The 19,256-nt window shown below is 32.9% G+C and overlaps 1 protein-coding gene across 1 annotated transcript in view; it reads left to right on the forward strand.

Annotated features, from left to right (window-relative positions):
- Positions 1 to 16,118, forward strand: part of LOC139492879 (chondroadherin-like) — a 34,915-nt gene extending 18,797 nt beyond the window's left edge. Inside the window, exons 9-15 of the mRNA XM_071281031.1 lie at positions 1,285 to 1,356; positions 2,639 to 2,710; positions 4,049 to 4,200; positions 4,943 to 5,110; positions 8,138 to 8,305; positions 14,848 to 14,877; positions 15,745 to 16,118. Coding sequence (XP_071137132.1) covers positions 1,285 to 1,356; positions 2,639 to 2,710; positions 4,049 to 4,200; positions 4,943 to 5,110; positions 8,138 to 8,305; positions 14,848 to 14,877; positions 15,745 to 15,818 — 736 coding nt within the window. The 3' untranslated portion in view covers positions 15,819 to 16,118. The remainder of the gene's footprint in view (positions 1 to 1,284; positions 1,357 to 2,638; positions 2,711 to 4,048; positions 4,201 to 4,942; positions 5,111 to 8,137; positions 8,306 to 14,847; positions 14,878 to 15,744) is intronic.
- Positions 16,119 to 19,256: the final 3,138 nt, after the last annotated feature.

A 19,256-nucleotide genomic window follows, 5' to 3' on the forward strand; every position in this document is an offset into this window, starting at 1 on the left:
GAAACTACTGTGCCAAATTAATCCAAACTTGGCCACAATCATCTTTGGGGTATGTAGTTTAAAAAATGTGTGGCGTGACCCGGCCAACCAACCAAGATGGCCGCCATGGCTAAAAATAGAACATAGGGGTAAAATGCAGTTTTTGGCTTTTAACTCAAAAACCGAAGCATTCAGAGAAAATCTGACAAGGTTAAATTGTCTATCAGGTCAAGATCTTTCTGCCCTTAAATTTTCACATGGATCAGACAACCCGTTGTTAGGTTACTGCCCTGAATTGGTAATTTTAAGAAAATTTTGCCGTTTTTTTGTTATTATCTTGAATATTATTATAGATAGAGATAAACTGTTAACAGCAATAATGTTCAGCAAAACAAGATCAAAATAGTCAATTGACCCTTTAAGGAGTTATTGCCCTTTATAGCATTTTTCATACATTTTTGTAAATTTTTAGAAAATACTTTTCACTGTAATTACTGCATGTACTGGGCCAAGTTCATTATAGATAGAGATAATTGTAGCAACAAGAATGTTTAGTAAAGTAAGATCTACAAGCACATTACCATCATCAAAACACAACAATTATGTCATGAATTTATCTGTGTCCATTGTTTAGTATGCACATAGACCAAGGTGCGCGACACAGGCTCTTGAGAGCCTCTAGTTTGTTATTATATATCTTGAATATTATTATAGATAGAGATAAAGAGATAAACTGTAAACAGCAATAATGTACAGCAAAGTAAGACCTAAAAATAAGTCAACATGACCAAAATGGTCAATTGACCCCCTAACATGCCTAAGGAGTTATTTTTTTCCCTTTATAATCAATTGTTAACAATTTTCATAAAATTTGTTAATTTTTACTAACATTTTCAACTGAAACTACTGGGCCAAGTTCATTATAGATAAAGATAATTGTAAACAGAAAGAATGTTCAGTAAAGTAAGATGTACAAACACATTACTATCACCCAAACACAATTTTGTCATGAATCTATCTGCGTCCTTTGTTTGATATTCACATAGACCAAGGTGAGCGACACATGCTCTTTAGAGCCTCTAGTTTCAATAGTTGCTGTTTGTATTGATTTGTAGTTTCTAAATAGTTTAACTTGGGTTTGCTCATTGGTATACTATTATTGCTACTAGTTTCTAACTCTTAAAAATAAGTTACGGTACCGCATCCAAACAATCCAGTTCTATAAAGATTGAATTTATAAATGTTAATTGTTCTAATTTTAATTGCCCAAAAGATACATGTACAATAATTTTTGAATGTTTGCAGATCTTTAAGCTCCAACAATATGTTAAGAATAGAAGATGGTGCGTTCTCTGACCTTCCGTTTTTGCGTTATATGTAAGTACTTTATAGCTACATGCTAATTTGGAAATAAGGAGATAAAAAATTCTATACTAGACGTTACAAGAGCAAATTTTCCGCCTTATTTCTCTTGTTGAATTGTTTTAATACTTTATATTCAGGGGGAATTGTCCAAAGTGTTGGTGCAACTCAATGTTATATATTTTGTTTCATTTTTTGTTGTTGTTTTTTTTTGAAAAAGAAGTATCCTTTTTAACAATCAAAAACACCGGTAGTCAATATTATTGTTTTAGTTTGCATGATATAGAAGGAAAAGATCTGGTAAGATTGCCAATGAGACGACTGTGTTCTGAATTGGAATAATTTTTTATGTAAAATATAAAGCCTGAACGTATATACATGTTAACAAGTATTAAACAATTCCTCGATTTTCGAATAGCACATTTAATTTTAAACTCTCACACAACATGTTTATAGTTACATAAAGATGTGGAAAATAAATATCTTTTAAAGGGTGTGTTGTACGGAAAGAAAACTTTAAGATAAGATTACTTGATAATTATTCTTATGTCCAATTTAGTCACGTTGTTGTTTGCTTATTAGAAATGAATAGAAAAAAGAGGGGCGAAGATACAAGATTGATCGAAAATAAACTGACAACGCCATTGCTAAAAAAAGGTACAAGACACAACATACAAAAATAAAGTCTAATCAACTAATTTGATAGTAAATATAATCGATTTATAACAGTTTCTGATAATAGCACAAAGATAGCACATTATCATAAGCATTATGTACCACCGAATCTGATATATAAGTCACGTGGTCATAGTACGATAACCAATACGATGTACATCATGGGTATACTCTAATAATTCAATTTTGGATGTAACGCGTCTTCTGATTGGCTGACGTTATTTTGTTATGAGCCCAGAGACGTAATTTAGTCATGTGACCGTGACGTCATCAACGTTTTTTCATGATTTTCTACGGTTTAAAACAAAAAACGGAAGTTATATGACAGTGCTATGTAGGATTTTAACTGTCATATAACTTCTGTTTTTTTGTTTTGAAATGATAGAAATGAACAACACTTACGTACTTTATCAAGTTACTTACATTTATAAGCATCTTTAAAAGTATAAAAAGTAATGTAAAAGTTAAATTTATTTATAACGATCACTTATTGACTAGTTCTCTTTGATGTATGTTAACAACTGTTTAAACTGCATCTGGTTAAAACGACAATGCCTATTATATTATTACTGTTGTTACATGTTATGTTTTGGTTTGAATATTGGTAATTTAATCATTTCAGAGCTATACATAGTAATAAGTTGACAACGGTATCCGATAATATATTTGACAACGTGACAGATATTACTGATTTGTGAGTAACATTGACATATATATGACCGTTTCCATTGTTATCTTGATCTATTCAATATGCAAAATTGGCCACAGGAAAATAAAACAGCCACGTTTAATTCCGTCTATGTAAAAAACAAAATGACATTACTTGATTTTTTCCCAAAGATATTTTTCAAATGCATTAAATTGATTTTCAAGTTCACTCAATTTTTGCATTCAATACTATTTGGTGTTACTTTTATGTTATGTATCTTTTGTATTATTAAGAATAGTTATTCTATTTGTTTTAAAAAGCTGTATATTATTCCCATATCATTTTCATTGAAAGTCTAAAAGGAAACACATGTTAAAGTCATATGATACCTCAAATTAAAAAAAATACGAATTCTGTATGTTGGTTTTTTTTTTATAACAAAATGGATAGTTGCATTACTACACTTATGTACAGATAGTTATCAAAGATACCAGAATTATAATTTAGTACGCCAAACGCGCGTTTCGTCTACATAAGACTCATCAGTGACGCTCATATCAAAATATTTGTAAAGCCAAACTAGTACAAAGTTGAAGAGCATTGAGGATTCTAAATTCCAAAAAGTTGTGCCAAATGCGGCTAATTAGGTAATCTATGCATGGGATAAGAAAATACTTAGTGTTTCGAAAAATTCAAAGTTTTGTAAACACGAAATTTATAAAAATGACCACATTATTGATATTCATGTCAACATCGAAGTGTTGACTACTGGGCGGGTGATATCCTCGGGGACGAAACGCCCACCAGCAGTGGCATCGACCCAGTGGTGTAAACAGTTATCAAAGGTACATATTCTATTTATCTGTAGATAATTTTAATTTGTCCACAATTAGAAAACGTTTACTTTTTTTAATTGCTTGCTTCGAGAAACCGATTCGCCGATCTATTTTTTGAATGTTAGTGACCTTAGCGTTACCACTCTCGTAAGAATCCAGTGATCGCAAGACTTACAAATCTGCCATTGGAATAAGTTATCATCTGATTATAAATGTTATATACGTCATCAATATTTGTCATTGTTTCATTGTTGATTGTTTAATATAAGATAACAATCGCTAAACTATGGCTTCAAAACACGATAATTAATTATATATATAACGAGCTGCTTTATTTTCACATAAAAGAGTGAGAACAAAATTGACGGTTATACGATATGTTTTCGGAAAAAATGATAAAATCGTACACAGAAGACTAAGTTTATGATATATACATGCATTATTTCAAGAATTGGATAAACATTATTTTTGATCAATCGCTCGTTTCATATGAATTTAAGGTGATGATTGAAAATACATTTTTGATATTCATTAATACGTGTTGTAGGTCTCTTATTGATAACCAATTGATATGCTGTACGATGGCCGATTTTTTTGAATGGCGACAAAACCAAAACAGTGATTTGAACTTGATCACCGATTGTACTGATTTTAATTCAACCACCGACATCAACAGTTTTAATGTATCAAAGTGTCAAAGTTAGTATTAAGTTGTTTTGTTTGACGAATAATTGAATCTATAGTTGTGTCAATACAAATAGACACTCACTCGTCATTACAGTATTCTCTGAATGTTATATTCGATTTCTAACTATACTTTTACCAGCTGTAAACTACATAATGATATCAAACAATCACTCTTGGCAATGATGTTTAAGTAGATAATCTTTTTATGACATTAAATGTTGTGATCTATAAACAACAAAAACCAAGTGGCCATTTTACTTTGCATTTGATACAATATCTAATTTCGGTAATGTTATTAACACACAACATGGCCATTTCACTATGAAAATATACAAGCACACAAGCCCTAATTACTAATAAATTGTGATCATGTTAGTATGTGTGTGTGTTAATCTTTAAAATACATCATTCAATTCTATGATTTACTATTTCTATGAAATACTAAGGCTTTCTACCTCATGCATAGATTAACTTAGCTGTATTTGGCAAAACTTTTAGGAATTTTGGTTCTCAATGCTCTTCAACTTCGTACTTTATTTTGCATTTTGAACTGTTTTGGATTCGAGCGTCACTGATGAGTCTTTAGTAGACGAAACGCGCGTCTGGCGTGTATACTAAATTTAGTCCTGGTATCTATGATGAGTTTATTGCTTATATAAGTAGATTTTCAAATAACAATTGTAAAGATCTGTATTTTGTTATTCAGTATGAAAATTATAAAAAAAACCTTTACAAACATGATTATATTTGAAAGTTGTTGGCGGATGGAGGTCTTGGGTGAACTCAACATGTTCCGTCACATGTGGAAATGGTATTTTATACAGAAATCGAATTTGTGACAGCCCAATACCTTCCGCCGGTGGGAAGGATTGTGAAGGGTCTAGTGAAGAAACATTAGAATGCAGCTTAAATAAGTGTCCAGGTATTAATAAAAACGGTATCTTTAATTAATTTATTGTATAATTTTCAATTTATAACAAAGACGATGTGGTATGATTGCCAAGGAGACAACTCTTCCCAAAATAAAAAAAGAAACAGAAGATTACAACTATAGGTCATCGTACGGCTTTTAATAATGAGCAAAGCTCATATCGCATAGCCAGCTTTAAAAAGCATCGAAATGACAATGTAAAACAAAACAAAAAGAAAACTAACGGTTTAATTTATGTACAAAAATGAACGAAAAACAAATATGTAATACATACTCATAAATCAAAAATAAACTGACCACGCCATGGGTAAAAATTAAAATGTCAAACACAAATAGTTTTACAAGAAACAACATAGAAAACTAAAGACTGGGCAACACGAATCCTTACAAAAATTTGGTGTGATTTCATGTGCTCTGGATGGGGAAGCAGATCGTGCTCAACTTGTTGCACCCTCAGTGTTATTCATGGTATAACAGACCCGGTGAATAGTCTTATTCGGTAGGTCACATTCATGAAAGGGGAAAGGATTGAAGTAACGACGTAATGAACATATCCGATACCATCTGTGAAACGAGTTTTCCGTAACGGTTTATCTACTCGTGATGGCGTTCGTACAATTAACGAATGAATGATCTCCGTTTTAAGCATGGTCAAAATTATGGTAAAATATTCATGAATCTGATAAAAAAAAACGGAGAGAAAAAGAACTGTTTTGTATCATATCAAATAAAATTGAGGATATAAATGAGGAATGTGTCAATGAGCCAACAACCCGATCATAGAACAGACAACAGCAGAAAGTCACCAATAGGTCTTCAATGCAGCGAGAATGTCGTAAATGGTAATTTATATTTAGAGCGTACGGCGTTAAAATAAATACCATTGTTAACAGGGGAACTTTTTTTTAAATAACTGTATTGTATAAGGTTTCTAATTTTAAAGCATATGTGATACTGTTACAATTCAAATAACCTAATTCAACTGAGATACGTAAAATGATATCTGCAACTGTTACAGTAAAACATATTTGACATAGACACATACAATAATAGTTTACTCTATTTCAACGTGCAATTAAGGAAGCACAAGACAAAGAATGTTTTTACTTCCACTCTCCAACCTTTAAAATGCTGCAACTTTCTTATCACTGCATATAAATTATAAAAAGAGGTATATATAGATAGATAAAAGATTACTCATTTAAGTGAATGCAATATATTTGTTATCAATTATCATGTAATCAATAACTAATCTTGGTCTGTTCACTTGAATGAATTTAGCTCTGTCATCTCTATAACTACGCTATCGTGATTTGTTAGGCAATTATTATGTTATCAATTATCATATAATCAATAACTAATCTTGGTCTGTTCACTTGAATAAATTTAGCTCTGTCATCGCTATAACTACGCTATCGTAATCCACACTGCAGGAGCTACAAAATGGTGTCTCATATTATCGCTATCATATTCCATTCGCTCATAAATCTGTAATTAGTGCAAACAGCCTTACTACATAAAAGTAGAGATTGTTTGATTAGGTGTACAATTTAATCTATACATTATATCCAAAATTTGAGACAATCTTTTGCGAATAATGGCTCTAGGAACAATATATCATAAAATCAACTCTTTATGGGTATCCATGACGAAGCTTATTTAAATTGAAAGCGAAAATTTCATGCAAAATTTTGTAGAAACAGTTAAAATTATTATTGATTACATAATTGTTGTACAATACTAACATTACAATAGTTTAAAAGAGTAATCTGTTAGCTATCCATAAATACTATGTTTATAAATGTTCACGCATTATAAAGAAAGTTACAGCATTTTAAACTATACGGAGTCTGAGGTAAAAAATATTTGTATTCTGCCACCTTAAAAGATAATCTGGGGTTATTAAAACGCTAAGGTCGGTCAGTTGTTGACACTATGTAAAATTCAGGAAAAATGAATGATATAATTCCAGATGAGATATCTACACAATTATTCATGAATATAAGATATTGCTTGACAAAACAAATCTGGAATTCAAGATAGTGGTCCCCTTATTCATGAACTCTTTTATGGTAGAATTTACCCTCTTTATCGATACTAAACTTTATAAAGAAGCATTCAAGAATAATAAATACACCATATACGTTGGTAAGTCAACTTCCATATCTCATATAATTTATAAAGTCAAATATCAAACAAAAAAAGTTATGATTTACTTCTGTTACACTAATTTAGTTTTAACAAATTGTACACTGGAAAAGATAAACCTAATGGTCAGTATTAAGACATGCGTAACTTACTGTGTAGATGCGTGTATAACGGAAAATGGAAGTCTGTTCTATCAAATAGATCATTAAAAATCCCGCCATCAGTTACGCTTAAAATTTAAAAGACTTCTTACGATTCGTTTATTTCTTGTTTCACGATTGCTAAACTTATGAACATGAAACACCAGATTTTGTTCTAAATAACACAGCTTAATGGTTAGGCTCTTAAAATTAATAAGATGAGATGGTTTGATTGCCAATGAGACAAATCTCTTTAAGCTATAGAGACTTTGACCCCAAAATCTCTTTAAGCTATAGCGACTTTGACCCCAAAATCTCTATCGATATCCTTTAATTTGAATTCTTAAAAATCGGTCATTTATGTTAAATTAGTCAATTTTGGGATGAGTGTATTTTCTTTTCTGTTTCCAATTGTATGAACTGGTGAGGTTGTTTAACATTTCATTTCATGACATCTGATGAAAGGCTGTATGTATATTGAACTTTTTTGTCACATAAAAACAGAGACTGTTCAGTGACACACGGCCAATTAAATGACAGAGAAACGTCTTTTCAACGCAACTGTGTTTGGTATTTACAATAAGTTAATCGGAATTGGCAATTTGCTAATTAATTGACATTGACATAAGTCAGAAAGATAAAAGTTTTAAAATCAATAATGTTGTCAAATATTTATCATTTGTGTAAATCAGCGTTAAAAACTGATTTAAATTAATTTGATCTGTTACAGTTGATGGTCAGTGGGGCGCCTGGTCGACTGGAACATGTTCTGTCACGTGTGGTAATGGCACTAGATATAGAAATAGACGTTGTGACAGCCCACCATCTTCTAACAATGGACAAGATTGTATTGGTTCCAGCACTGTCTACGTGAAATGTAACTTAGGAGTCTGTCAAGGTACATTAATATTTTATAAAGTAAGAAATGATGACTAGTACCCTGAGTATGACATTTTAATATCGTTAAACCTATCCTGGTTCTAAATATTTGTTGTAATCATGTCTATTAACTGCAAATCTCTTTCAAATTGGTAGTTTGTTTATCAATATTATTTGAAAGGATTAATTTTTTAAACATTCAGTGATTTATGGAGCAGGATCTGTTTACCCTTCCTCCATAACTCTTGAGATCAACCCCAGTTTTTGTTGGGTTTTTTGTTGCTGCTGTTCGCCCTATTTTTTACATTATTATTTATTGTGTTTGTTTTGTTCCCACATTGTTGTTAATACAATTGAATTTGATGCGACTGTTATACCGTTTTGATCTGAGCGTCACTGATGAATCTTATGTAGACGAAACGCGCGTCTGGCGTATTAAATTATAATCCTGGTACCTTTTGATATCTAATTATACAAGTGAGAGGTTTAGCTAGCTTTTAACCAAGGTTTAATTCACCGTTTTCTTCATGAGAAATTGCTTGTACTAAGGTAGGAGTGTGACAAATTTTGAGCTTTTGATTTTGTCATTTGATAAGGTATAATAAGACACGAACTGTTTTTGAGGTATCTGACAAATTTTAGGATCATGTTAAGAGTCATAAGTTTATTAAATGAATGGGAATATGCATGGTTTTATAAATATAAATAACGAGATGTTGTACGGTTATCTCTGTGAAAACTATCAGCCATTGACCAAATAACGTGGATGTAACAAACTAAAGTTAACCGTACGGTTTTCAACATCAAGAAATACTGATACTTTATTGTTAATCCCTAACATGACAGTATACGGCCTAAAAGAAAGAGAAATACTAAGTCGTGACAACATACCAACTTCAACAATGAAATACTTCAAATCTTTTTGTGTGTACCGATGTTATAAAATATGCAACTTGTAAAACAAGTAAACAAATTGTCAGATGTGGGAAAAACAAAAAGAACAAAATGAAATAGAGTAGACGAGAAACAACGAGAACCCTTTTGTAACAGGATCATAACCTTTAAAAGGCAATTGAAGACTGTGTCGTTGTTAACATGTTTCTGACTGATCAGCCCTCTGTCAAATCTCTTACAGTAAAGTAACAGTATGACGTGTAATGAAATTATTATAAAGTGTAAATGTCACGTGATTTATTTGCGGATTTATACAGGAATATTTTATTATTCATTAATACAATCCATTTGGTCAGAGATATGTTTCTAAAACATTTTGTAAAAGGATATCCGAACTTAGGCTAGTTATTTTAATTGTACGGCAATCGTCCAACGAATTAATGCTATAAACGAAGAGGTTACAGAAAAAATGAATTCCTCATTGCTAATTACTTTTAATTGTATTTCCCTCATGGCAATACTGATGGATTAAGGGATATATAAATATCAAATATGACAAAAAATTTCGTAATCGACGCGTGAGTATAATTATACTACCATGTATATATAATATATTGTAACGCCTCTGGTATAGCATTACGTCGCGCATATTTAAATGTGTGTGTGTGTTTACTTGCTTAACACTAGAACCTTGGTAGCAGGCCTTTTATAATCTTTCACTGGTAATCGTGAAACATGCAATGGTAACTTGCAAACCTTAGTAGCTGGACTGAGTAATCTAAGACACTGGTTTCTTATTCATTTCAAGACAAAATATAACAAAAACAGTTATAAGTTTATCAATGACTATTTAATCAGTCATGAATCAATATATATATGTTATAAATAAATATCCCAAAGCAAAAACGGTTCAGAGCCCCCTTGAATGTTAATCGTCGTGCGTAAACATGGGAAAGTGGTTTTACTATTTATAGTATTGTAGTAAATAATATAGGTCACTTGTCTGGTCGTAAATATCATAAAAATCGGGGTTAGCATTAACCTGGTAATGGTTCACAAGTGGTATAGGCTCTGGTAATAATGGTATATCTATCAAAATGGTCAAGGTAATGTGAGCTGAGCTGTCCAGAATCGTCTGCTACAACCGTTTATATAGTCCGGAAGTCCGCGGACACAGAAAGTGTGTCCGTTACTATAACGATAAGTGTGTCCGTAAAATTAACGTAGCGATTGGTTGTAATTCTGAATATACATAATACCGGGTTCTGGAAACTAGGTTATCTCTGTCCATTCCGATTGGTCCTTAAAACCGGAAGTTCCCACGGCAATAATATGGAACATGGCGCAAAAACAAATAGAAATACACAACTGTCGAAGGAAAAGGGGAGATATGGGCTTATCAAGAATAACCCTTAGTGGGAACGTACCCTGGTTACAATATAGACCCTTAACGTGATTGAATAAAACAGGTGAGCAAAAGGGACAAGCGATATACAGGTCAAACTAAAGCTGGGATCATGTCAAAGTACCCCCCTGGTCAAACAGTGAGAACGAACCCTGTCCTATCAATATTTCCCATAAACAATAATATAATACATACAATACAATACAATACGGCCGCGATACCTGAAATATAAAGTGTTCATAGGCATAGTCCTTCCGTTCATAATATAACAGTGCAGCTCAGAGTAACGGAACACGAAAATGAAAGTGAAAGTAGAAATGAACTCTCTGAGCAACACAAGAAAAGAATGAAACATGATACATATAAACCTATCATCCTTAACTCCTACCCTTAGGCATAACACTACCCCCCACCCAGGGTTAAAAAGGGTTCGTCCTCGAACTAAAAATAAGGACACCTACCTAATAAATACCTACTTGTCAATCTACTAAAAAAATAAAACCGGATCTTCTCTGTGTGGTTGCTGGATCTGTCGACATGGTAAAGCTGGCTCTGTCGACATGGTAAATTTATCACAATAATCATCATTAGTTCTATAGTGTCGATCTCTGGTACTGAGATCAAACATTTGTACTATAATTCTGGTGTCAATAATATGGTGTTAAACATGGTATAACGTTGTATCTCTGGAATTGAGATACTCTGTATACTAGTATATATCTTGTTTCAATGTCAAGTGCTTGCTCTACTTGGTATAAACTTCCTGGTACAGTTGGTTCAACTAAATAAGTGGATAAATAAATGGTACTTTCAATTGTGCATGTCACCCGTCACAAAGACACGTCAGTGAATCACAACAATACCATATGAAAAATATTCCACAGACCTTCCATCCGTCACACAGACACGTCGATGAGTCACCGGGAACACTGGTAAACTAAAATTGGTAACACAAATACTGCATGGTATTCCACAGACATTCCACCCGTCACTTAGACACGTCGGTGAGTCACCGGGAACACTGGTAAACTAATATAGGTAAAACAAATACTGTATGATATTCCAGACATTCCACCCGTCACATAGACACGTCGGTGAGTCACCAGGACAATACCAAATAAAAATATCCCACAGACCTTCCATCCGTCACACAGACACGTCGATGAGTCTCCGGGAACACTGGTAAAACAAAATATATAACAAAAAACTGCATGGTATTCCACAGACATTCCACCCGTCACTTAGACACGTCGGTGAGTCACCGGGACAATACCAAATAAAAATATTCCATTGACATCTCATCCGTCACTCAGACACGTCGATGAGTCAATCAGAATATTTCTGTATACTCGTAAATAATACTGTAGTCAATAAAAGGTCCAACCACACAACTCTGTTTATCATACAATGGTCTATAAAAAGGTTATTCATTGGTAACATGAATGCATACATAACACCACCTCAGCAGTTTCAACTGATAGAACAATAAATATTTAACGAGGTGCAACTCTTTATAAAAATACTGAAATATTTAACAAACTCATTTTCCGGTATCAAAAATTACTACTAGTATTACTGGTACAAAACTCACTTTCAGGTATCGAAAATGACTATTACTGGTAAAAATCTCATTTTCATAACAAATATATATATAAAAAAAACATGTTCACATGCTAACATTCATGGTATCTGAATGAAACAACCATTAACGATTAAATTCTCTTAGGACAGTCTCTAATGGCGTGTCCTTTCTCATTACAGAAATAACAGGTCTGGTTTGCCTTGGCATTTATACAAACAGACGTTTCAGATTTTGGTTGCTGTCTAAACTTTTTCTCTCTAGCCCTAAAAGTTTCACATTTCAGAGCACAGTACAATGCCCCGTCAATGGTTTCTACATTGCTTTGTACAATAGCCAATTCTAAATCATGATCATTTATTGCTTTTCTAAATGCCCTATAAGTTAAATAGTCTCTGGTATGGAGACTCGCTAATGGGTAAGCCATTCTGACTAGCCTTTTTATATTATCCGCCAGTTCCTGCAATGGTTGACCTGGTTTTCTAACACAAGCATCAATTTGTGACATATATACATCTGACAGGTTTTCAGGAGCAAACCTTTTGGTTAACAGTTTAACTAAATAACAATATGTTGGGATATTATCTATCTCAATATCAGCTAAAGTTGACAAAGCAGCACCATTCATACATGTAATAAGCTTTAAAACTTTTATATCTTCAGACCAATTATTTAATTTTGCAACAGCCTCAAAATGTAACTTGTACTCAAGCCAGTTAGTGGACCCATCAAAGATGGATGGTTTGGTATACCCAATAGTCTCGATGCATACTGGTTCTTGGTTAGACAACTGGTTTGATTCACTACTCCCGCATACTTTATTGGTAACATTAGAACTTGTATTCTCACATGAACAATCATTGGTAACTTTTGGTATTTTATCTAAAACACTCATACACAAATTTGCCACCTGGTCTTCTATTTTCGATATACTACTTAAAAGTGATTCAGAAAGATTTTCAAGCTTTTCTACTTTTTCATTATTTATCTTTAACTGTGTTTCAAATCTATTAAAACGGTCCCCTAGGGTATTCAAATTTCTACTGAACTGGTTCACTATATTTGTATAGACCTCAACCTTCTTATTCATGGTATTTACTACATCATCTGGCCTTGATGCACAAGATTTATCACTAACTGGGGTAGATGCACGACTGTCAGGAACAAAATTTTCTGAAGGACTAACGCAACTACTCATGTTAATTATTTAAATCAAATCTGTTGTACAAGTAAGTCACAAAAAAATTCATCAATAAAAAAATACTGGTTCAAGTCTCTACTCTCGAGGTGTGGTTTTATACGTATCCCACCGCTGCCACCAAATGTAACGCCTCTGGTATAGCATTACGTCGCGCATATTTAAATGTGTGTGTGTGTTTACTTGCTTAACACTAGAACCTTGGTAGCAGGCCTTTTATAATCTTTCACTGGTAATCGTGAAACATGCAATGGTAACTTGCAAACCTTGGTAGCTGGACTGAGTAATCTAAGACACTGGTTTCTTATTCATTTCAAGACAAAATATAACAAAAACAGTTATAAGTTTATCAATGACTATTTAATCAGTCATAAATCAATATATATATGTTATAAATAAATATCCCAAAGCAAAAACGGTTCAGAGCCCCCTTGAATGTTAATCGTCGTGCGTAAACATGGGAAAGTGGTTTTACTATTTATAGTATTGTAGTAAATAATATAGGTCACTTGTCTGGTCGTAAATATCATAAAAATCGGGGTTAGCATTAACCTGGTAATGGTTCACAAGTGGTATAGGCTCTGGTAATAATGGTATATCTATCAAAATGGTCAAGGTAATGTGAGCTGAGCTGTCCAGAATCGTCTGCTACAACCGTTTATATAGTCCGGAAGTCCGCGGACACAGAAAGTGTGTCCGTTACTATAACGATAAGTGTGTCCGTAAAATTAACGTAGCGATTGGTTGTAATTCTGAATATACATAATACCGGGTTCTGGAAACTAGGTTATCTCTGTCCATTCCGATTGGTCCTTAAAACCGGAAGTTCCCACGGCAATAATATGGAACATGGCGCAAAAACAAATAGAAATACACAACTGTCGAAGGAAAAGGGGAGATATGGGCTTATCAAGAATAACCCTTAGTGGGAACGTACCCTGGTTACAATATAGACCCTTAACGTGATTGAATAAAACAGGTGAGCAAAAGGGACAAGCGATATACAGGTCAAACTAAAGCTGGGATCATGTCAAAGTACCCCCCTGGTCAAACAGTGAGAACGAACCCTGTCCTATCAATATTTCCCATAAACAATAATATAATACATACAATACAATACAATACGGCCGCGATACCTGAAATATAAAGTGTTCATAGGCATAGTCCTTCCGTTCATAATATAACAGTGCAGCTCAGAGTAACGGAACACGAAAATGAAAGTGAAAGTAGAAATGAACTCTCTGAGCAACACAAGAAAAGAATGAAACATGATACATATAAACCTATCATCCTTAACTCCTACCCTTAGGCATAACAATATGGAGCAGATGAACCGACTTTGCAAGACAAACACAATATTAACTAATAGGAAGACGTATACCTGACTAAAACATTTAATTTTATGATGTAAGTTTTATGTAGCTACTAGAATTATTTATTTTTAAGCCAGCAACTTGCATTTAATGTTTTTTATTGTATTAACAGCACAATGTAAAGGATCAGGAAAGAAACAAGGTAAATGATATAAAAATTGATAATTTTGTTTTCACGCATGCGCCGATAACCTTTTTAACCCTTTTATGAAATGAAGCATGAAGCGCTGTAGATTTACACTACGACTTTATAACTAGAATGTTTTCTGGTCTTTTTCTACATTTACTCTGCATTTACAATTTTCGATCTAAGTCTCCGCGTTAGAGTTTTCGAAATCTTTGCTGTGTTAATTAAATTATTTGAATTCTCAAGCGATTCATGTATTTGATATTTGTATGATATTATTTCTAGTTCATTTAACAACTCGAGATTATAAAGCATAAAGGAATCATATTCCAATGATATATGGACATATGTGTATGTATATGTATTTGTAGATAACATCGTCTTTTACACTACAGATATCACATGTATCAGTTAATAATAAAGTGTCGGTTTTTGCGACAGTTATTGCATCCTTAAACCAACACAGCATTACGTTTTTTTATGCGAATGAAGAACAAGTGAGGAGAAGGACAAGAAGGTTTTGTCAACCATTGTCTACATTAAGAACATACCTTTAACAAGTCAGGAATATGGCAGTATTTATTCATTCGTTTGATGTGTTTGAGCTTTTGATTTTGCCATTTGATTAGGGACTTTCCGTTATAATTTTTCATCGGAGTTTAATATTTTTGTAATTTTACTTTTAGATAATGTATTTTTAAAGCTGACATTCTCTTTACCATGCTCTGACGAATCAAAATTGTTTCTAAACTTCATTCATTATTCTAGCTAAGAATTTTTTTTATTGCAGCTTTGGTAAGAATGTTCGATAATATTAAAATCATTTATAAAAAAAGACCATATTCAAATTTACATTGTGATTGCTTTTTTTCTTTCTTGTAGAATCAAAGAGAATGAAAACAAGAAAATGGAAAAGATATCAGCTTAGACAACTGAATGGAAAATCAGATCCATAAAAAACATAATGTATACTGAATGTTTGTCTTGTTTCCAGGGGAAGACGCAAGACAATGGACTCAACATTCTCAAGACGGATTTTTAGCTATCCTCTATGTTTCATTTCTAATTGTTAATTACTTTTTATGAGTTATGTTTCCTTTTTTCTTTCTTTCTTTTTTTAATAATTTGTTTGAGTAAGTCTACTTCAGACTGAGTTATAATTTTGAAACATAAATATACAGACCGATATTTTTCTGTTTGAGCAATCAAGCAACCTGTATGAATATGTATTTTGGAAATACCGACGTTAACTATTTGATCTTGATTTTGCTTTTATAATAAAATTGATGGTTATTTCTTTGTGTCATTTCTGCCATGTATTATCTTAATATGATTATTTCCTAATTAATACATATCTTTAAACAACAATTCAAAAGAGTAAATCAAAAAGAAATGAGCGTTGATTACAACTGAGAAAATCATAGCGTTCGAATCTTGGTTATTTTTGATTCAATTTTCCGTTTACGTCATTCGAGCGCCAATCAGGTCTTGTGCGAAGACTTACCGATAGATCGTCCATTGTGTAATAAACACAGTATATTTCACGAATATTTGAAAAGAGACATTCATTTATGGAAAATAGAAATATTTTTCCGTTTGCTTACAAACTAAGGCAACTGGTTTTCAACATTTTCTGTTAGCTTTTCATTATTTTCACCTTCGTTATGCTTTAGGAAAGAAGAGTACACATGGCTACATGTAACAGTAACGTTTATTGATATTGTAACGAAATGGGGGTCCCTTGAAATGGAACTTGTTTTCCCTAAAATATTAAGAATCGTTTATGCATTTCACTTGACAAAGATAAAACAAAGTCGCCTTCAAAGAAAGTACTATAGCAGTTGGTATATTATTTTCAATTTATTTTAAGACAAGAAAGATAAAAAAATATATATTCCAAGGTTGAAAGTTGTATTTTTAAATAATGTTTTATTAAAAACATCGTTTATGACAATCTTAGAGCAGTAACTTCCGTAAAATTACTTATACATCGCTTTTCATAATTACGGCTACATTGACGCGGGAGAAACTATGGACGGCGGGAAAGCGCAGTTCTACAGAGAGGCACAAGTTTTGCAACGTCACAGATAAGAAACGTCAAGATGCTTTTGGCGCGACAAAGCAAGAAAAAAACTCGGCAACAATTCACAGCTGTTCCGTTTGTAAAAACATGGACAAGAATAATAAAAAGTTTACAAACATAGTTACACAGGAAATATATAATAAAAACAGTCAATTAACGGTAAAGTTTTAACAACATCATCACACAATTTTAGGGAAAACAAGTTCCATTTCAAGGGACCCCCATTTCGTTACACTCTCCCCACCTTTGAAAAATAATGTTTGTCCCCAAACATGAATAGACATTCCCTAAAATTTAAAACAAGTTCTCCAATATCTTTCATTAAAATATTCTATAACATATGCATATTCCAAATTATAAAACAATATTTGATCAAATTTAATACAATCTTCTGAGTGTTCATTGTTCATTTTCGTCTTCCCGCAAAGTTTGACTTCCGCACAGTTCTTTTAGTATGATCATTTAGTTTTGTAAATGTTCATAAAGCACCAACATCTCTTCTTCACATAACGATGTTCATAAAACACGAGTTCTGTTTATTTTGACGAATGTATATATAGAGCACAGACATATCTTCTTCACTTGACAAATGTTCATAAAGCATATATACATCATCTTCTCATAACGACAGTTCATAAAATACGAGTTCTGCTAATTTTAACAAATGATTATATGGAGCACTGACAAATCTTCTTTACTTGTCGAATGTTCATAAAGCACCATCTCATCTTCTTCGCATAATGAAAGTTCTTAAATCGAAACTAATTCTGTGTATTTTGACAAATGTTTATTGAGAATCATCAAATATTCTCAGCGGGACGAATGTTCATAGAGCACTATTGTACAAATAATTTTCCTGAAAACAAATTACATATTACACAACAATCAATAAATGTTTACAATATCAATAAAAATCTGATATAAATTGTCATTTAATTAAAAAAAAACTCTTTTCTTTATCCAATATATACATTGACTTTTATCTTTAAAAATCAAACTCAATAATCGTATATCTATGTCTGCAACAATGAGACACGATACCGAGTATTTATTAGACTGTGTTGGTAATACAGCAGTCCCCATCGGCATAACTACGCTTCCATTAGCCATGCAGGGGTAACCCACTTCGTGTATTGGTTAACACTGTCTTCACAATCATGGACATGGTATTATTCATGGATGAATAACAAATAAAAAAACTACCCACATACAATGGACCTGGTATCAATCAAACAATGTAGTTTCATGTCAAAACATTGACAATTAACTATCAGAATATATTATCTGACTGAATTTCTCAAAATTATTGGACTCCTCTAAATCATAATTAGTCTAAGCTAAAACTTGGTACTCAGTTTAAGCTACTAATAGTTTCCCCGACCAGTCATTTGGTCTGCCACTTTTCTTGGAATTAAATTGTTATTTCTGTTATATTGAATTTTTGAAAGCCGACCTGAAATGTCATCAATTTGTTCAGACAAATAAATTTTCCTATTTTGCATCAAAATCATTATATTCATTTACAGTACGGACTGGCTTAGTGTCGTAATTTACGTCTATTGTTTTGGAAGGCTTCATATTCAAGAGCTACTTGAATGGCGTTATCAATATTTTTTGCTTTGGCCTGGAAAATAGCCCATTCCATGTCAGCATCATTAAGGGAATCAATAAAGCAATCACGTGCTAAAAGTTCCTTAACCTCCATGGGAGCTGATGGATACGCTAATCTTACTAGACGTTTAATGTCTTGGCCTAATTCAGGTATTTGTTCCGTGCGTCCGCGTATTTTACTTCTCATTTGCGCCCTGTACATTTCTGCTTGGTTTTCTGGTTGAAAACGTGACGCTAAAGCGGCAGTCAGTTGTACAAAATTGGTCCGCATCCCTGGTCTTAAATTGGTTAAAATACTTTGGGCGGAACCTCTTAAGCTAGTAGCTAATTCTAAAGCTTTCCCTAGGTCAGACCATTTATTAATTGCCGCAATTAATTCAAACTGAACTAAATAGTCTTCCCAATTACCCTCCCCATCAAAAAGTACTGGTTTCTTTTTGTAACAGTTTGTATTTTGAAAGTTTACTAGTATTTCATAATCACGTTCAAAATTTGGTTTATTGCTAATGCCAGAATAATTTAAATCACTGGTCATTTCATCAGTACGGTGTTCATGGTCGGTCCTGTTAACCCCAACTCTGAATCGTCCGCGGGACGTCAAAGGTAATGCTTGGTACGTTGCCCCCATATTATGGAGTACGCCCCGGTCCAAAGTCCTAGGTAAATCTCCCGAATCCCATTTGGATTCACAAGACGTCGC

Source organism: Mytilus edulis, chromosome 10 (genome assembly GCF_963676685.1).
Source record: "Mytilus edulis chromosome 10, xbMytEdul2.2, whole genome shotgun sequence".
NCBI classification, from domain to species: Eukaryota; Metazoa; Mollusca; class Bivalvia; order Mytilida; family Mytilidae; genus Mytilus; species Mytilus edulis.